Source organism: Phaeoacremonium minimum (assembly GCF_000392275.1).
Source record: "Phaeoacremonium minimum UCRPA7 unplaced genomic scaffold PA7_03_scaffold_329, whole genome shotgun sequence".
NCBI classification, from domain to species: Eukaryota; Fungi; Ascomycota; class Sordariomycetes; order Togniniales; family Togniniaceae; genus Phaeoacremonium; species Phaeoacremonium minimum.
In genome coordinates, this window is record NW_006921233.1 from 26,922 (window position 1) to 42,856 (window position 15,935).

The window sequence follows — 15,935 nt, forward strand, 5'->3', positions numbered from 1 at the left end:
TTGACTTGAACGAAAGGAAATGTATGGATGTACCGGTATGGGTGTGCATGCGCCATTAAGCGTGCAGAGAAAGGCGCAGGCGGTCACCACATTATTGCCCATGCCCTATTATGACAGTTGTGTTGACCCAGAGGACTGGAGCCAAGCTTCGCTTGAGGGACGCGATGACATACAAGTTTGCCGATCCCTGGCGAATCAAGATGTTTCCCGAGTCGAGTCTCCTCGAGGGCAAATGAAAACTGATGGGGCGCTGCTCCTAACTAACCTGGCTCGAGCCTGGCTAATGGCTAATGGCTAATGGCTGCCCCGGGAGGCGCTTTAACTGACAGCATCCCCGTCTTACTCACCCCAAGAAACCTCACCAACCACGAAGTTCGGCCCTACCCCGGAACCCCCGGATTTGTATCGTCTCCTGTGCGCCCAAGACAATGGGAATGACAAGGGGAATAGGATCCTCACTCGAATTGCTTGCATCGAAAATCTCTGCATGTCTCACTGACAACGTTGCATCCTGTGGGCATTCTTCATCGGTGTGTGCCTGTGCACTGTGCACTGTACGCACAGACGCAAAGCGAGATCCCCGACCCCGCAATTGCCCTGGAGGTTCAAAATAACGTTAACAATGGGCGCAGCGCTGTCCTCACTGTTCCCGTAGTGGAGCTGGGTGGAGGACGTGCACCGCTATTATCGGCCACTTCCGTCCTGGAATGGCCAAAACCACGGTAGGTGATTTACGGTCCCCAACGTTTACACTATACCCAAAGGCCTGCTGGTCAACAGTAATGATTTGTCCAAAGACAGAATCTCATCAAATCGGAGACTATCCTTTAGACTGTCTATAGTGTACCATTAAGATCTTCGATCTCTCGTCAATCATCAACTCAGCTTTCATGTTCAGATATTTGACTACTCCTCAGGAAGCCTACTCAACATACTATCTCTTCTTTCTCATCTCTTCTGCTTTAGTTAACATATTGCAAAGCTTCGTCATACATGCAAGACTATATCATTGTTTTGTCTAAAAAGTCCTCGAGCCTGTCTCACTTCCCGCCATTACCTGCATGATGGTGACAGGATCGGTCAACCTTACAAAGATAGACATGCTGTTTCACCTGAGCAACAGGTCGTCACGAGGATGACGAGTTGGCGAACTCCGCAATATCGCTTTCCTGGATGCCATCAGGGAACAAAGCCCGGTCGATATCGGCCATGTTCTCTCTCGTTAGACCATAACTGACCCCTTCACCCTCGTCGCCCCAGAAGTTCAAGAACTCGCCATCCACACCAAGAACACTAGACGATGCAGGTAGTTCTTGCCAACCCTGTGGTGCTTCGTTGACACCATCCTCGAGAGAGCCCTGTGACCGCCCCTGTATCGAAGGGCCTGAAGAAGGCGTTCGGCGTGCTAGACTATTTGTGCTATTGGAGCTATTCACAGTCTCCAACCCAGATGTCGCCAAAGATTCCGTTGTGGGATGGCCGCTCTGGTTGACAAACTGGTCAAATATGTTGCGAAGCCCATCTTCCAATATTCGTTGCTGGGATGCAGTAAGATCTTTCTCCTCATTCGGAAAGTTCCATATAATAGCACCCTGAAGGGTTAAAATATCAGAAAGGATTCGTGGCCCACGACGGGCCACGAAGCTCTGATAGAGTGTGATGGGCTGAACAAGATTGTGGTCGACATATGGGGATGGTGGTCGTGGTTCATGATTGGGAAACAAGATATCAAATATAGTGTGCCATCGATCTTCTTGCGACAGGCTTGGCGGCGCCTTCTTGGTAAGTTGTTGTCTTTGTGCTTCCGTGATACCATCGTGTTGAGTCCAGGGTCGTGGTAGACACGTGCGTTCTCTAATATGATTATCCCTGGATACTTCTTCATCGAATGTATCCATACAATGTGGGCAATCAATAGGAATTCTGTGCTTTCTTCCTAGATGTTGTTCAACGTCCCGTATTCTTGTCAAGACGAAGAAGCAACAATCCTGGTAATGAGAAGAATCCTTCTTCCAGAAAGGACAAGCGAATGTGGCTTTCGAATCTTTTGTGCGCCGACGCTTGCGAGCGCCAACTAAATTGCGCTGCGAGTCGTCGTCACATAAGTTGTTGTGGTCGTTGCCGTTGCCGTTGTCTTTGCTGTCAGAATTTCTGCCCGCTCTTTGGCGCTTTTTGGATGGCTCATTTCCGTTACATGGGGCTTGAATGGATTCTGTATTCGAACCACTAGGTTTTGATGTATAACGTTCTTACGGCTGCCACATACTAAAACAGTATTTAGCTTCCGGCATATGTTTTACAATAGCTTTTCAACTCATCTTTGACTGGCGAAACGGTTCCTTAAGGGAAACTGTAGAGATGAACTTTGTAAACAGCTATAGGATATTCTAAGCTATTCTATTGAAAGGGTAGTAGGGACTAAAGGAAGGTTGATAGTATAAAGTAGAGTGGTATAAGCTATTCTTTAGGCTGGTTAGATTGATTGAAAAAAGAGTAAAGATGAAGAAATATGAAGTGATGAGAAGGGGAGGGAAGCTAAGTTATATATATAAACCCTCTCACTCAGACTCTTAGATAATAGTCTGTCTTACCAAAGAGTAAGAGTCTGTCTTCGATAGCTATCTTCTTTTTGACTGAGTCAATATAAGCATTATATTATTATAAAATATTAGAGTGTTTGAAGATGGTAGTTGTAAAGGTGTAAGCCTTATAGGTGCAGGACCTGGAGATTTGTAGCGGCTAGCGCTACGACTGCTGATCTTTTGGTCGTGTAATATAGTGGTCACTCCAGGACACTATATCCTTTCAAGTGGGTAGCTGATGGACGCCTTACGTAGTGAGGTCAGCTATTGTCACAGTAGCCAAGTTAATGGCTAAAGAGAGCCTCTCACTGGAATTGGTGCGTTCTGTCAGAGTGTGTGTAATGAGTTGTCTATTCTCAAGTTCTATGAGAAGTTGTGGAGGGCTATATAAAGGGCTACTTAGACCGTGTCTAGGTAAACCATAACACTACCCATACAGTTCGGAAACTGGCGAGGTATAAAGATTAAACGTTTAATTAGCTATCGAGTAATATATAGTATATATTTATATAAAATATATTGACTAAGTTATAGTATATAGAAAATAGTGACTCTTGGTGGTACATGGAAAATTTGGCTGTACGAGTGGTGCGCCCCACATGATCTTCTCCAAGAAACTAGGACCCTCCCACGCCTCCTTGTCAGCATTGGAGAATCTCTTCGTACCTGCCCTCTACCACACTCGTGAGTAAGGCACTTGCGTCACCGCCTTGCAATTGAAGGACCGTTGCAGTACAGAAGCGTTGGTGAACTGGCCTTGAAACTCGAAGTTTCACCGCCTTCATGACGCCAAGGCGCGGCCATGGGCCTGTGATCCTGCGTCTGCCGCCCGCCATCCGCCACCGCATCTACGTCAACCTCGACATACAAGGCTCTAGTTCTTCTCAGACGCGGGGTGGCGCCGATGAACTTCCTGTCTTTGATCTGAACGGCAAGCACCACCTACTCCCCTGGCCAAGGCGTCGTGTTGATTTTCACGGCCTCCTCCTCTCGTGCCGTGTCCTGTACAACGAGGCTTCGCGTCGACTTTACTCGACGAACCACTTCAGCGTCCGCTTCAGCGACCGTGACTCGCTTGAGTGCATCCGAAATCTGCGGCCCGGTACTGTCGCTGCCCTCCGTCACCTTCGCGTCATCCTCTCGGAGGCATCATGCCACTTCTTCTCAAGCTCAGACTGGGCCTTTGGTCTGCAATGTTGTGGCGGGGAAGTGATCGGGAACACGACTCAGTGGTGTAGGCACAATCACCGCCATGACAGGCCACTCAACGCTGGCGACGCTTGTTTGACTTCCAGGGTAGCCCGACTAATCTCCGAATGGGACATAGCAGCCGAACATCTGGCCGCCTCACTGGAGGAAGACACGCTTGAACTGGCTCTAGTCTGCGATGTCTGCCCAATAGATGATGGCATGGCTGTGGCCAGATCCGTCATGTCATCGCTCCTTCGCCTTCCGACAACCAAGGGATGCTCTGTCCGCTTCTGTCAACAGCCAGATCCCCGGCTTCAGAAACTAGCCCAGGATGCCGTGTTATATTCACGTCGCATTAAACCCAGATCTCCCTCTTTTTTGCCCCCGGATCAACCGGTCCCCGGCTCAGCCTCCCCGCTCCTCAGACTCCCCCGTGAACTGCGCCTCCATATCCTCGAATACACGGACCTCATCACCCCCTGGACCCAGGTAGCCTGGAGCCCCGACCCCAAGCATGGAGGCTTTATTGCTAGCCACTGGTACTGCGACAATCTCGAGTTCAGGGGGCAAACCTGTCCCCCTTCCCGCCACCATGGCTGTCAGTTCAACCGCTGCTGGGAGACCTGGCCTTCCGTCTCTCGCGGCTGCTACTGCCGCGTGAAGCATAGCGCCTTCTCCTCCACGCCGCCGTCGGTCTGCAACTGCTGGGAGCCCCCTCAGGCTCTATTCCTCATCTGCCGAGCTCTCCACGAGGATGCTCAGGCCGTTTTCTTCTCCGGTAACCGCTTCATCGTACATGACCGTTCCTCGGAAATTCGGTTAACCCACGGCATCCCGGAGGAGTTGTCACGATTGGCCGACGGTCTGGGAGGGTACCCGGGTTCCCGGTTCGGCGCGAGCTACTTCCTGCGCGATGTCGTTCCGGAGAGCTGCCTGGGCCAACTGCGCTTCCTCGAGTTGGTGTTCCCGCCCTACCCGCCCTACACGTGGCCCGCCGAGGATCATAGGGTCCTTGTGGACTGGGCCGAGACGGTTGAGTGGGCACGGGCTAGGCTCAACATCGAGGGCCTGACTGTCCGGCTCGTCATGGCTGACCAGAGCGAGTGGGAGCCACGGGACGACAGGAAGGATATGACGGCGGAGCAGGGCAGGGAGGTCATCGAGGGATATTGGCGGATCCTGAGGCCGCTCCGTGAGCTGCGGAGATTCTATGCGTGCTTTGTCTCGCCATGGCGGTGGAGTGAAGGCGTTGGCAGTCCGGAGGCGGCGAGTGCGAAGGAGCGGGAGCTGAAGGAACTGGCCGAGAGGTTTGTCTTGGGGGAGCGGTATCAGCTGCAATGTTCGGCCGAGGAGCCGGAGGAGAGCCTTTGGAATTTGAAGTTAATCAGGGATATATAATTAAAAGCAAAGGTTCTAGACGGAGTCGACTTTAGAAAAAGAAGGTAGATATTGTTTTTGATTATATGCAAACCTATTATAATCTCTGTTTCAATCAGAGGAAATACTGATAGGCGGAAATTGAATAAAATCAGGTGGAAATCAGAAATAGATCAATATAAAGATAGAATATAAAATGAATTATATATTAAGAAATTATTCTCAGTCACTCTTTCTATCTTTATATACTATAAAACTACCATCCACCTATTTCTTTATAGGATTTACCAGCTATTCATTTAAGATAGTACAAGCCTACTCTTAATAAAGATTAGAAAGTATAACTTATTATTTTTAATACTCTTTAGGGTAAACCCTTATAAGAACATCTCGATATCCGAGATCGCGTGTATCTGACTGATCATGCGGCTCTCGGATAGACGGGTGCGGGGATTAAAACTAATATACCAAGCGCGAGAGTTAAAAGATATAGACGAGCCGGCTTGCAAATACGGCCTCGAATCGTTGTAGCCGGCTATCCTATACGGAAGAAACTTGAAAATTGTGATGGAATCGAAAGTCCTCTAGACATTATGGCAGGCCTGTCAGGTACAAATATGGTTAACGATTTCAACGATGCTGTATTCATTAAGGGTTTCTCGTCCATGCTCGTGGCAGTGAAACAGACAAGTGATTTTATTATCTGGCACTATCTTTACAACGCAACGATAGAGCGTATCTCATATTTAGATTTCGAAGACAAACCCGAAAATCGAATCAGCATATTTGCACTAGAAAGGGCGCGGCATGTTGTAGGTTGGTATTCGAATTCCAGATACTATGCAGGTAGAATCCCCGTAACTTTGAGATGATAGCGAGAGGCTAACAATGTATTTATAAGAGCGACTGATGCAAAATTAAACACAGGAAGATCCCACCTACCACCTCCAACCCCTGGCTGCCTCCTTGAGAAGATCTCTATCTCTGCCGGCAAGATTGTTTCTGCGGGGGCCTCATTTGCGATAGGCATGAGAGAGTTGCCAGTACACGTCTCACGGCAAGGGTATATTCCCAAATTGAAGTGGATATCTCAGAAGTTTGTCGTGCTGTGGGACAAGCACGATAAGCGTGGCTGGCTCGTCAACGGCACTAGTGCACTGCTTCACATTGTCCGGGCCTTTTTGGAGCATGATAGAACCGACGATTTTGCAGCTTCGTCCTTGTTCGAACCAGACAAGATGAAAGATGCTACAATACATAGACCTAATTCGGCTATTCCTATACTCTGACAGATGCTGATAATATGGGGCTCGAAATCTACCCTGAGAAAGTCGAAAGATATGAAGAGACTATACGCAAAGGATTATCCGCCGATGTAGCGGATAAGGAAAAGTTATCCTATTACCGTTTCCAGGATCGGGTCGAGCACCACTACAATTACCTCGAACAGATGATCGACCATCAGGCTAGAGTAGCCGGACAGATTGGTGTCAATATAAAAGTCAAAATTCGAAAAATACCTTGAGGGCTGGGATTTTGTCGACATCGTTTCTGATTGTGACTTGCGCCCTCGGGTGGCTACCTTGCATGCCTGTGGGTATGGGTGGGTAGACTTCATACGATCAATTCAAGCGCCAATTCTATTTGGTCGCGAATTTGGCGATGTTATTCGGCCAGCGCATGCAGACGGGCTTTGTAGTGAGTGGAAATCCGTACCTAAGGGGCGATACTACCTGACCACTTCGATCTGGGATCTGCGAAGGGTAGTAGAAATGTACGGTGATATAGAGGCTCGACCGTTAAAAGTCTGCCACGACCTTGTCTGGAGTTGTCCAAAAGAGCTCTTTAGAGCCTGCCAATGTCAGCGACGACCCGTTCGAGGCTTCAGCCAAAGCAGGGCTTGGAAGCATCATGACCCAGTACAGGCTCTTTTTCCTGCCACAATCCGCCGCGTCATGGTAGCCAACAACACATTTGACCTGCAATACCACGAGGGCGGTGCAGTCATTTGGGGCCATAGTATCAATCTGGGAGCCAATTCGGGGGAGATTGGCGATCCAGAAGTGGGCAGGCTACTGTCACTACCAATACACATGGCCGGGGATGCCACTGTCGATAGTGGTACCGGGTCTAGTCTCAGTTCATCCCTCCTGGAAGAAGGCTCTACCTTGCACTCGGCTTCAGTTCCTGATGACGACGCTTCCATAAACGTCAATTTACCGCTTCGGCCATTACGAGATGTAATGGGACGATACCCCAGCCCAAATCGCTCGCAGCAGGACAGCGATCCAAGAGACTCCCTTTCTAGAACATTTTCTAGTGAACAGCACAGAACCCGTAGAAGGGTAAAAAGACAGCGACAGCAAATGTCTGGCTACTTTTTCTCTAGGTAGACTGCACAGGTTAGAGCAGCGGCAGCACCGGCCCACTCACGAAGGAGGAAAAGTGCGAGGACAAGATTCGGGCAGCATTATTATCTGTCATAAGCTGGCATGAAACCGTTAACCGTGATTGGTCAGACTGTATAAACGCATTGTGAATGACAGGACAAGGCTGTGCTGTACTTGGCCGCAAATGGATTTATCATCGGCTGGACGCCAAAATCAAACCTCGAACATTTTTCGGGGGAAAATTACCCTACGATCACGATTGGGTTAATTGCTCTTGCTTTGGCGTACTATTACTTGATATTTGGCTCAGCAAGATACTCAATTAGATCGACGGCTCCTAATTCGACGCAACCAAGCAACCACAATAATCTTCTGCAAATTTCTGAACAACCGGGCATCTGGAGTCAAGAGAAAAGCATCCTCACTCTTGCTCACATAGAAGTTACTGAAATAAAAGATGCCTGCTTTGACGAGAGACTTCGACGAGTGAAAAGGTTTGGTCGGAGATAGAGGTTACAATATCGCCTCCAACCGAGCTATAGGGTGAGTTCCAAAGTGAACCGTCACTTGCCTCTTTACAGTGATCTTACAGCACATTTGACAGCAAGCTATTGACGGTAGAAACGATGGGAATTTCGGAACACCTGTGGGTAATCCTATAAACTTTTTATATTGGCTATTTGGTGGACGAAGGTGGCTCATCGACACTCCCCCCGAACAATTTTCTGAAAAATTTCGGCAGTGGATTAAACAAGTCTTAAATAAGCAAGAAATTGCTGAAGTGGCCCGAGATTAGGCTTTGAACGACAGATCAATCTACAATGAATTCCCCTCCTATTCATCATAAACCACCTTGTTTTGTATTAATATAAAAACATTTTGAAATAATAGATTAGGAATCGAGTAGATGTCGCAAATCTATGCAAAACATAGCAATGTAATCAAACTCAGCATTTGATACGTCTCAATTGCTGTCCTTCTGATATTAGAGACAAGTAATCTGTGATCTAAACACGTAAATATTCTCGCTAGACGTTGAGTGTTCATCGGCTATAATGCGTGTTCATTCTATATTGATTCTTTGTACCAGAGCGGATTTCACTGAAACCTAATCCAGGAGCTTATAAGCTTGAGCACAAGGGAGTGCATGGAATTGTCTTCTCTCTCTTCTATACATATATATGTATATTAGATAGATCCTAGCAATAGTCTAGTATTTTCGTAGCATTTATCGTTAATAGTACTGTCTTCTCCGAGCAGGCGGCTTCACAGTCACAGCGCCCGGTTGATATGTAAGCCACCTCAGCCTTAAGCAACTCGATAATCAAGCCCCGTGCAGTTTTTATCAACAATCCACGCGCACTATGCATACAAAACATCGATTCGAAGTCTTCACCTAGCTCATCGTTACTGGGTGCATAGATTAAGTGTAGCGTTACGGTATGAGTTGGTGCCTCAAGAAAAACAAAAACAAAAGCGAACCAAACAACATGGATAGATACAAACCCCCTCATGGACCTAACAATAGCCTTTATCATAAAATACCCTTAAGGACAGACAACATGTTTCGTACAACTTTGGCGGCATGCAGATCAGGAACGAAACGCCCATTGATTTCATTCTGTCCCGGGTGGGCCAACACCACCTACATGGGTCTCTAAGACTGCTTAGCAACCGGCTCATTTCACTCGAGGACGCTTCCCCAATCTCGTCGATTTCTTGCTATCATGAGTTTCAGGCGTCTTCGATGATTCAGTCTTGATGGCCATATCCACCAAGTTATTGAACATCGGAGTCGCTTCGTGTTCTGTAGCCACCGCAGCCTCGTCGATCTCTTCGCTCTTAATCTGCCCTAAAACAAGTTGTGGCAATGGCTCGTCCCAGACAGAACCCTCGGCACCATCCTCTTCCCCAAGCACTTCAAGGAGCGTCCGTCGCTGGTCTTTGCAGTGCTCATAATCCTGCTCGGCCTGTGTCTTGATCTTGTCGAGTTTCTGCTGTTGCTGGAAGACGGAGTGGTGTACGAGGGCTTCAAGATCGATCTTGGCTTGTATCCATATCTGCCGTTGTTTGATCATTTCCTTTCCCCACTCGTTGTGGGCAGTCACCAGACGCTCCGTCAAGCTTTTCGGCTCGTCGGGCTGGACAAATTCCGGCCATTCCTCGTAGTCTTTTGGTGGCATAGTAAGCAATTTGGGGTGCTCAGAGTAGAAAGAGTACCTCTTTCTACAACGATGCAAAGCGGTTTAAGCAAAGTGGAGGGCTCTGGGGGGCGTACTAGCACTCTGTGTTCTGAGTTATTCGCGACTGAATTCTCAGAGGGGGTACGGGAGCTACTTAATGGCGTCGACGATGGGTTTGCATATGACTTCCATGTACGTCTGTCACTTACTTAAGTGTTTCCAAGGCCTTTCTAAGGTTAAAAAAGGTTAAACGCGTATGTCGCCGGGGAACTTAAATACCGTCTTGCCGTGTCTACATAACGTTATTTAGAGCATAACAGAACGATTGACCCAAATGACTGAGAAGCCTGTTCGCGTAATTGGGATGACAGAAAGGATATCGACACCCCAGGTGCGCGGTGAACTTTGAATTGACTCCCCTGACTTTCTACAACATCAATATTTGACCATCTTTGACGGTCGATATATGCCAGGAATGACGCAAAGTAGGGAAAATCAGTCATCCGTTGGCTACTTGGTCTCATTGGGTATCTACGTGTCTGTTTGCCTGCTTTCCACAAAACCCGTCCACCGGACTCTCGTCAAACTTTAAGATACATACTATACAGTCGGCCCCACTATTAACCTTCCTCGCTGCTTCAGTGACATTTTGCGCCTCCTCTGTTTTTACCCCTCCAGCAGCAAACCCGTAAGCTTTCATGTATGTGATGAGTAGGAAAGAGAATAGAAAAAAAGAGCAAAAAAAAAAAGAGCAAAAAAAGAACGTACAACACCGGGGATTCGCTGGTCGTCACCGACCCAACTACTAGTCCAGCGATTAGTGGCTTAAGTACACGAGAGCGGACGGGATCGTCTGTATTCCACTATCTATGGTCGTACGTGAAGGGATATGCTGTTGACTAGATCTATATGGTGCTTGACAATGTGTATTTCGCAGGAGGTGAACACATCAAGCCGCAACGCATGTGCCAGATGAGATATGCTAAACTGGCTGAAGTAAAGAGAGAAACGGATTTGGCACTATTTCATAATCAACTACGCTTGGAGTTTGTGATCTAGTAAAAGCCTCGTGCTCTTGTGATGTTGTTGTAACTATGTTGGCGTGCTCAGTGTCATAAGCTGACATGAAACTGTTAACCGTGATTGGTCAGACTGTATAAACGCATTGTACCTAAATGACAGGACAAGGCTTGAGACGAACAATAGTCTCAGCCTGGCAATCTTAATTTCTGAGGAGAAAAAACATGTTGTATGAGTTATTGAGGACCTGAGGTTGTCTAGTCCTAAAATAAAGACTTATGCATCCATCATTCATGCTCTTTTATGTCCTTGCGTGAATCTGGGGGATCCGCATGTGCGAACCAGGAAAAGCAACAATGCATTATGAAGATCAATGATGACCATGTTTTAAAAAAAAATAATCCAACAGACAGTGGATTGTGTCTTACTCGACTTAAGCAATATGGCCCACTTCTAGGACATTTCAGGGGCAAGACGCTGGTTCGGCAGTTGACAGACCGCTTCGACCGTGGTTCAATAATCGCTGGTTCCGTCGCCTTCCTGCACATCAGAGTGATCTTGGCGTTGTTCGTCTACACCTGAATAGGAATATGTTGCGCAATGCACGGAGACATAGCTGCAGTCTTTTATTGCCCTAGTGTAGGGAGGCTCGATATCTTGTAGAACTTGTGGTATGTTGTACCACTTGAGCCTAGCATGCTTCACGATTGCGAATACACACCCAATCGATCTACACTTGACGCTCCCCTGATAATATCGCCGAGTGGCCCCAGCTCGCCCGGCATATAGGACCCTCATCAGCCTCAAGTAGCCGGACATCACGCCGCTCTGCGGGGAGACGCAAAACGCACGATGTCCCCTTCCCCAAGTTCTCCTTCCCCAACCTCGAGACATCACGTACCGCCGAACGGCCCGTCAAGCCGCCCTCTGCCAAGACCTCACCTCACGATGTGCATGCGAGCCCACACCAACCCCGAAAGGGCGGCTCTCGGAAAGCCAAGCGCCGGGGCTCCAGGGACGTCGGCCAGGATGGGCTGTCCTCGACCCTCCGGCATTATGCGCAGCAAGCATAGTCTCTTCTAGGTTGTCAACAGTCTTCGGCGGCTCTTTTCAAGGCCGAGCGTTACCCCTTGTCTATGTAGTATCGCCGTCGTCATATACATTGAGAGCTTGACTTCTATATACATCGTTGCTACATGGTAGCCTGGGTGTACCAGAGCCGCCGGCTCTTTCTGCACATTTTGCCCCCTGAATTGACTCGAGAAAGAAGAGAGTCGCATCCGTCGGATACAGAACTCAGACTGACCGCTTTGAGAGCAATTTCAAGGTTCCAGTGACATGATATCATCCGAGGGTCCAGTACTTACGTCAAACGCAGGCCAAGAAGAGGCTAACATGAGGTGGCTGGTTGGCATTCAGCGTCCTTGATACGTCGCCTTCCATGGCGCTTGGTGCTAAACACAGCCCCTGAGATCTGCAAGCGACGAATGGCTCAACGGCGGAGTGTGGTACTCAATAAGGCTTCCTTGTCCGCAACATCTCAACGCCTGCTCTTCATTCAATACTGACATAATCATACAATAGCTGCAACTACGCTTCAGAAACTGAGACACGTATCATCGTGACTTATGCAACGGACTAAACCAGCTCCGCTGTCTTTTAGGCTGTCGTCTCCCATCATGTCATATAATTCAATCCGTCCAAACAAAGCCCTTGACATGCAACCAAAAGTCATGCCCAAATGCTTGCTAGCTTCAAGAACTCAGAAGTACCGCCTATATCCTACTTTTCACTCGCTGAACACCTCAAATATCAAATGGATGCTCCTCCTGTGAATACCCTTTGAGCAAATATGTAAATAATATGAAATAAAGAGGCCATGTTTGACCTGTTCGTGGTGTCGAAAGTGTAGCGTAATTTACTGCTGAGCGGTTCCAGCCAGGAAGAAATCCAGTTCGCTTCCTGGACCTCGGGCGTGTTCACTCTCGGCAAGTTGTTCCAGAAGACTAAGGAACGGATCCTTTTCGTCGCCTGGGCCCGTGCCCGTGCTACCGTTGTTGCTCTTGGCACTTGGGCTGTGTGGCAGATGCGCACCAACAAGTCTTGTATTGCCGTCATCACCGTGCCATGGAGCCGGACTAGAGAAAGCGTTCGTCGGGAGTCCACCGAACATAGGATCAAATTGCCCACCGTTGTTCTGAGGACTGGCAGGTCCGGGTCCTGGGGTTGAGGTTGATATTGTTGCAAAATTGTAAGAAGGGCTGAAAGGTGACCCCGATAGAGTAGGTATCTGATTGACGTGGATATGATTTGAGAGAGTAAATCCTGCCGCAGCTGCTGCAGCCATTGCAGCATTGTTTGCAGCTTCTTCGGCTGTTTCATGCATACCATTCATCTGTTGATGATGACTCGCAAGTTCGTGATGTCCAGTAATAGATGCTGGAGTGTGCAACATACCAGGGGAGGGCTGTGGAGCCATACCAGCAGCCGAAAATGACTGATGACGAGGATGGGATGGTGTTGGAAGCCCGGTGGACATTTGGTTGATGTTGCTTGTTAACGGAGCTGGCGTCTTCGCATCCGGTCGCCTTCTTCCACCTGTGCCAGTATTTTTACGCTTCAGATTCGGCCGCTCTTGACCAGGTTCGCCTCCGCCATTCACCCGTGGAGCATACAAATCATGCCCAGTGTATGTATCGGTGGTGAAATCGACCACAACGTCTGAAAGACTGAGGTTCGCGGCGTCAAAATTGAATGTCTGTCCTCCGGGACCGCCAATGTTTGAATATCTTTCGAAGAAATCCTCGAGGTGAAACACCGGTGAGTATCTCATATTCGCCAGGCTTTTGACTAGTTCGGAGTGGGCATTGTATATTCCTTGAAGCGTCTCGCGCTGATGTTGTACACTCGCCCATGCGTAACGTAATTCACTAAGCTGTTGCATCTCTCGAGATAGAAATTCTGCGGATGAGCTGAAGACACTCATTTCACCCCCGGGTCCGTTCTTATTGTAATGTGCTCCGTGGATATGGACAGTTCCAGCAGTACAGATGCAGTAGCCCACAAATGAAGGCCATTCAATCGTCGCGGTCTGCTTCCCGAGCTCGACAAGTTCAGCAATGGCATTTGCATGAAGGAAGCACATGTTGGTAGCCTCAATCTGCCAAGACTGGTGTTGACCGCTGCCTGCGAGCTCTGCCAGGTCAATAGGGAGAAAGGGTCGATATATGAGGCAGTGGATCAAATGGTAGATGAGCTTGCTGAGAACGAGTACTGTCGAATCTGGCTGACCGAAAAGTGTTTCGAGGCTGGAGAAGACGTCTTCTGTTCCAGATGCCCAGATGTCAAGATCTTGGCGGATCTTGGAAAGGTTAGATAGCGAGTGCCAAGGAAAATGTGAATCACCCTTGACGCCTCCTGCAGCGAGGTAGCGATTTGTAATGCCGAGAATGCGGCTGATATCAATGAGCATTCCACTGCTGCCCTGAGATTTCTTGCCACTGCCTTGGAGATATTGAAGGTTGGATCCACTCTGGAAGAACTCGCCTTCGACCGGCAAAGCAGCCGGATTTGGCGACCAGCACGGCAGTCGTAGAAGAATCGTCTTATCGCCTACCAGGGAGGGTCGTTTTGACCCGCAAGCCATGAACCGATCTAGAAGGTAGCATGTCCAGAACAGCCTCCTTCGCATTTCGCGCTCCACTGGGGTGACCCTTGCATGGACATCCATCTCGCGATGTAACTCAAGAGCCATAGCCATGCCGACGGCATTCGCTGTCACGCTGTCAGTGATGTGACAGATGTCAAATACGAAAAAATGCTCTTACTGAGAAGCATGTATGCTTTCTTGCCCTTCCCTGCCGCAGTAAAGGCCGTGACCAGGAGCAGACAGGCTTGCAGTGCATCAACCGAAGGCTCATCGGTATCTATCTCTCCCCTTGCTCGGGCTGCATATTCTTCGCTCAATTTGACAGCTGCTTGGTACCCATTTGGATGTGGCGTATATCTTTGAATGTCAATAGGCGTTGTTGTGAGATTAGGCAAAGGACTCTTACCTCGCTGCAACAGCATAGATGGCATGAACCAGGTAGGAAGGAACCTGGCTTAGTTGCAGGCGTTGTCGGACAGACGATTCATCTAAGATGTGGAATGGTTTGGCGTGAAATCGGGAAAAATATGTGTCGAGAAGTGCATCCGGCTGAACACTTGGTGACGGCTCACTGTTTAAGAATCGTGTCAGTCTATTAAAGCCTGCACTGCCTGTCAGGGAGCTGTAATTTGAGCTTCACGCACCTGATAGGAGGTGGGGAGTAGACAGCAGACTCTGCCAGATCTGCAGCATGAGCCGTATCCAGTTGTGGTAGTTTGAGTTTCGAATCGGCATTACTGCTGTTACCAGTTGCTGTTGATGATGTTTCATCTATAATCGTCGGGACGCTTTCTAAAGTGGGCGTAGATGGCAATTCCTGCTCCTTCTTCTCCTTCAACTTGGCCTCCAAGCCGTCGACTCTCTTCAGTAAAGCTTCCAGTACGTCGGTCTTTGGCCCCCTCTTTTTCGGCACGGCATCTGCACCAGGGAAAAGAAAGAAGTGGTTAGCTCGCCGTTGCGCCGCACTCTACCCCCCATGGGGCTGCCATATTGCTGGAATCGCGTAGTCTTGACACAACATACCATATATGCATGGACACTGAAAGACCTGACATGCCTCGCATGCTGGTCGCAAACGATTGCACTTGATCTGTGGCAGTAGAGGAGACGTTAGACTAATTTTTCCGGAAGGTATCACAGTGCCGCCTGCTTTCAATGGCTTGCAGTGCCCGGGTTTCCTACCTTGCGTTTGCGGCATGATTTGCAGTTCATCGACTCTCGAGGCTCGTTGCTCATGCGGCGAGTCGGCAACCGCTCGATGCCAACCTGGGGACGAGACATTGGGATCGGATGGATTCCAGGAAGAGGCGCTGCAGCGACTGGAGATTCGAACCCCGAGATCGTCATGCCCGTCGTCAGGAAGGGCATCCGTGGTGAGCAGTGCAAATGAATGTGGTGGTTGTTGGGGTTCCCGTCTGCTTAGCTCGACAGTGCGTGCGTCCACGGGCCGTTGGTGTGCATCCTGCAGTCTGCGTCCTGGTTGGCACTGTCTCTTGTTGGCTACACGGTGAGTCCCTATGCTCGATCGTACTCACGCCTGTGG

At 48.8% G+C, this 15,935-nt stretch overlaps 1 protein-coding gene across 1 annotated transcript; it reads left to right on the top strand.

The window, feature by feature from the left end:
* Window positions 1-4,365: 4,365 nt before the first annotated feature.
* Window positions 4,366-5,171, top strand: UCRPA7_4156 (hypothetical protein; the record flags this gene model as incomplete). The annotated part of the gene is made up of 2 exons (XM_007916708.1): window positions 4,366-4,371; window positions 4,437-5,171. The coding sequence occupies 2 exons, from the start codon at window positions 4,366-4,368 to the stop codon at window positions 5,169-5,171; spliced, it is 741 nt and encodes a 246-aa protein (XP_007914899.1).
* Between the last annotated feature and the right edge of the window lie 10,764 nt (window positions 5,172-15,935).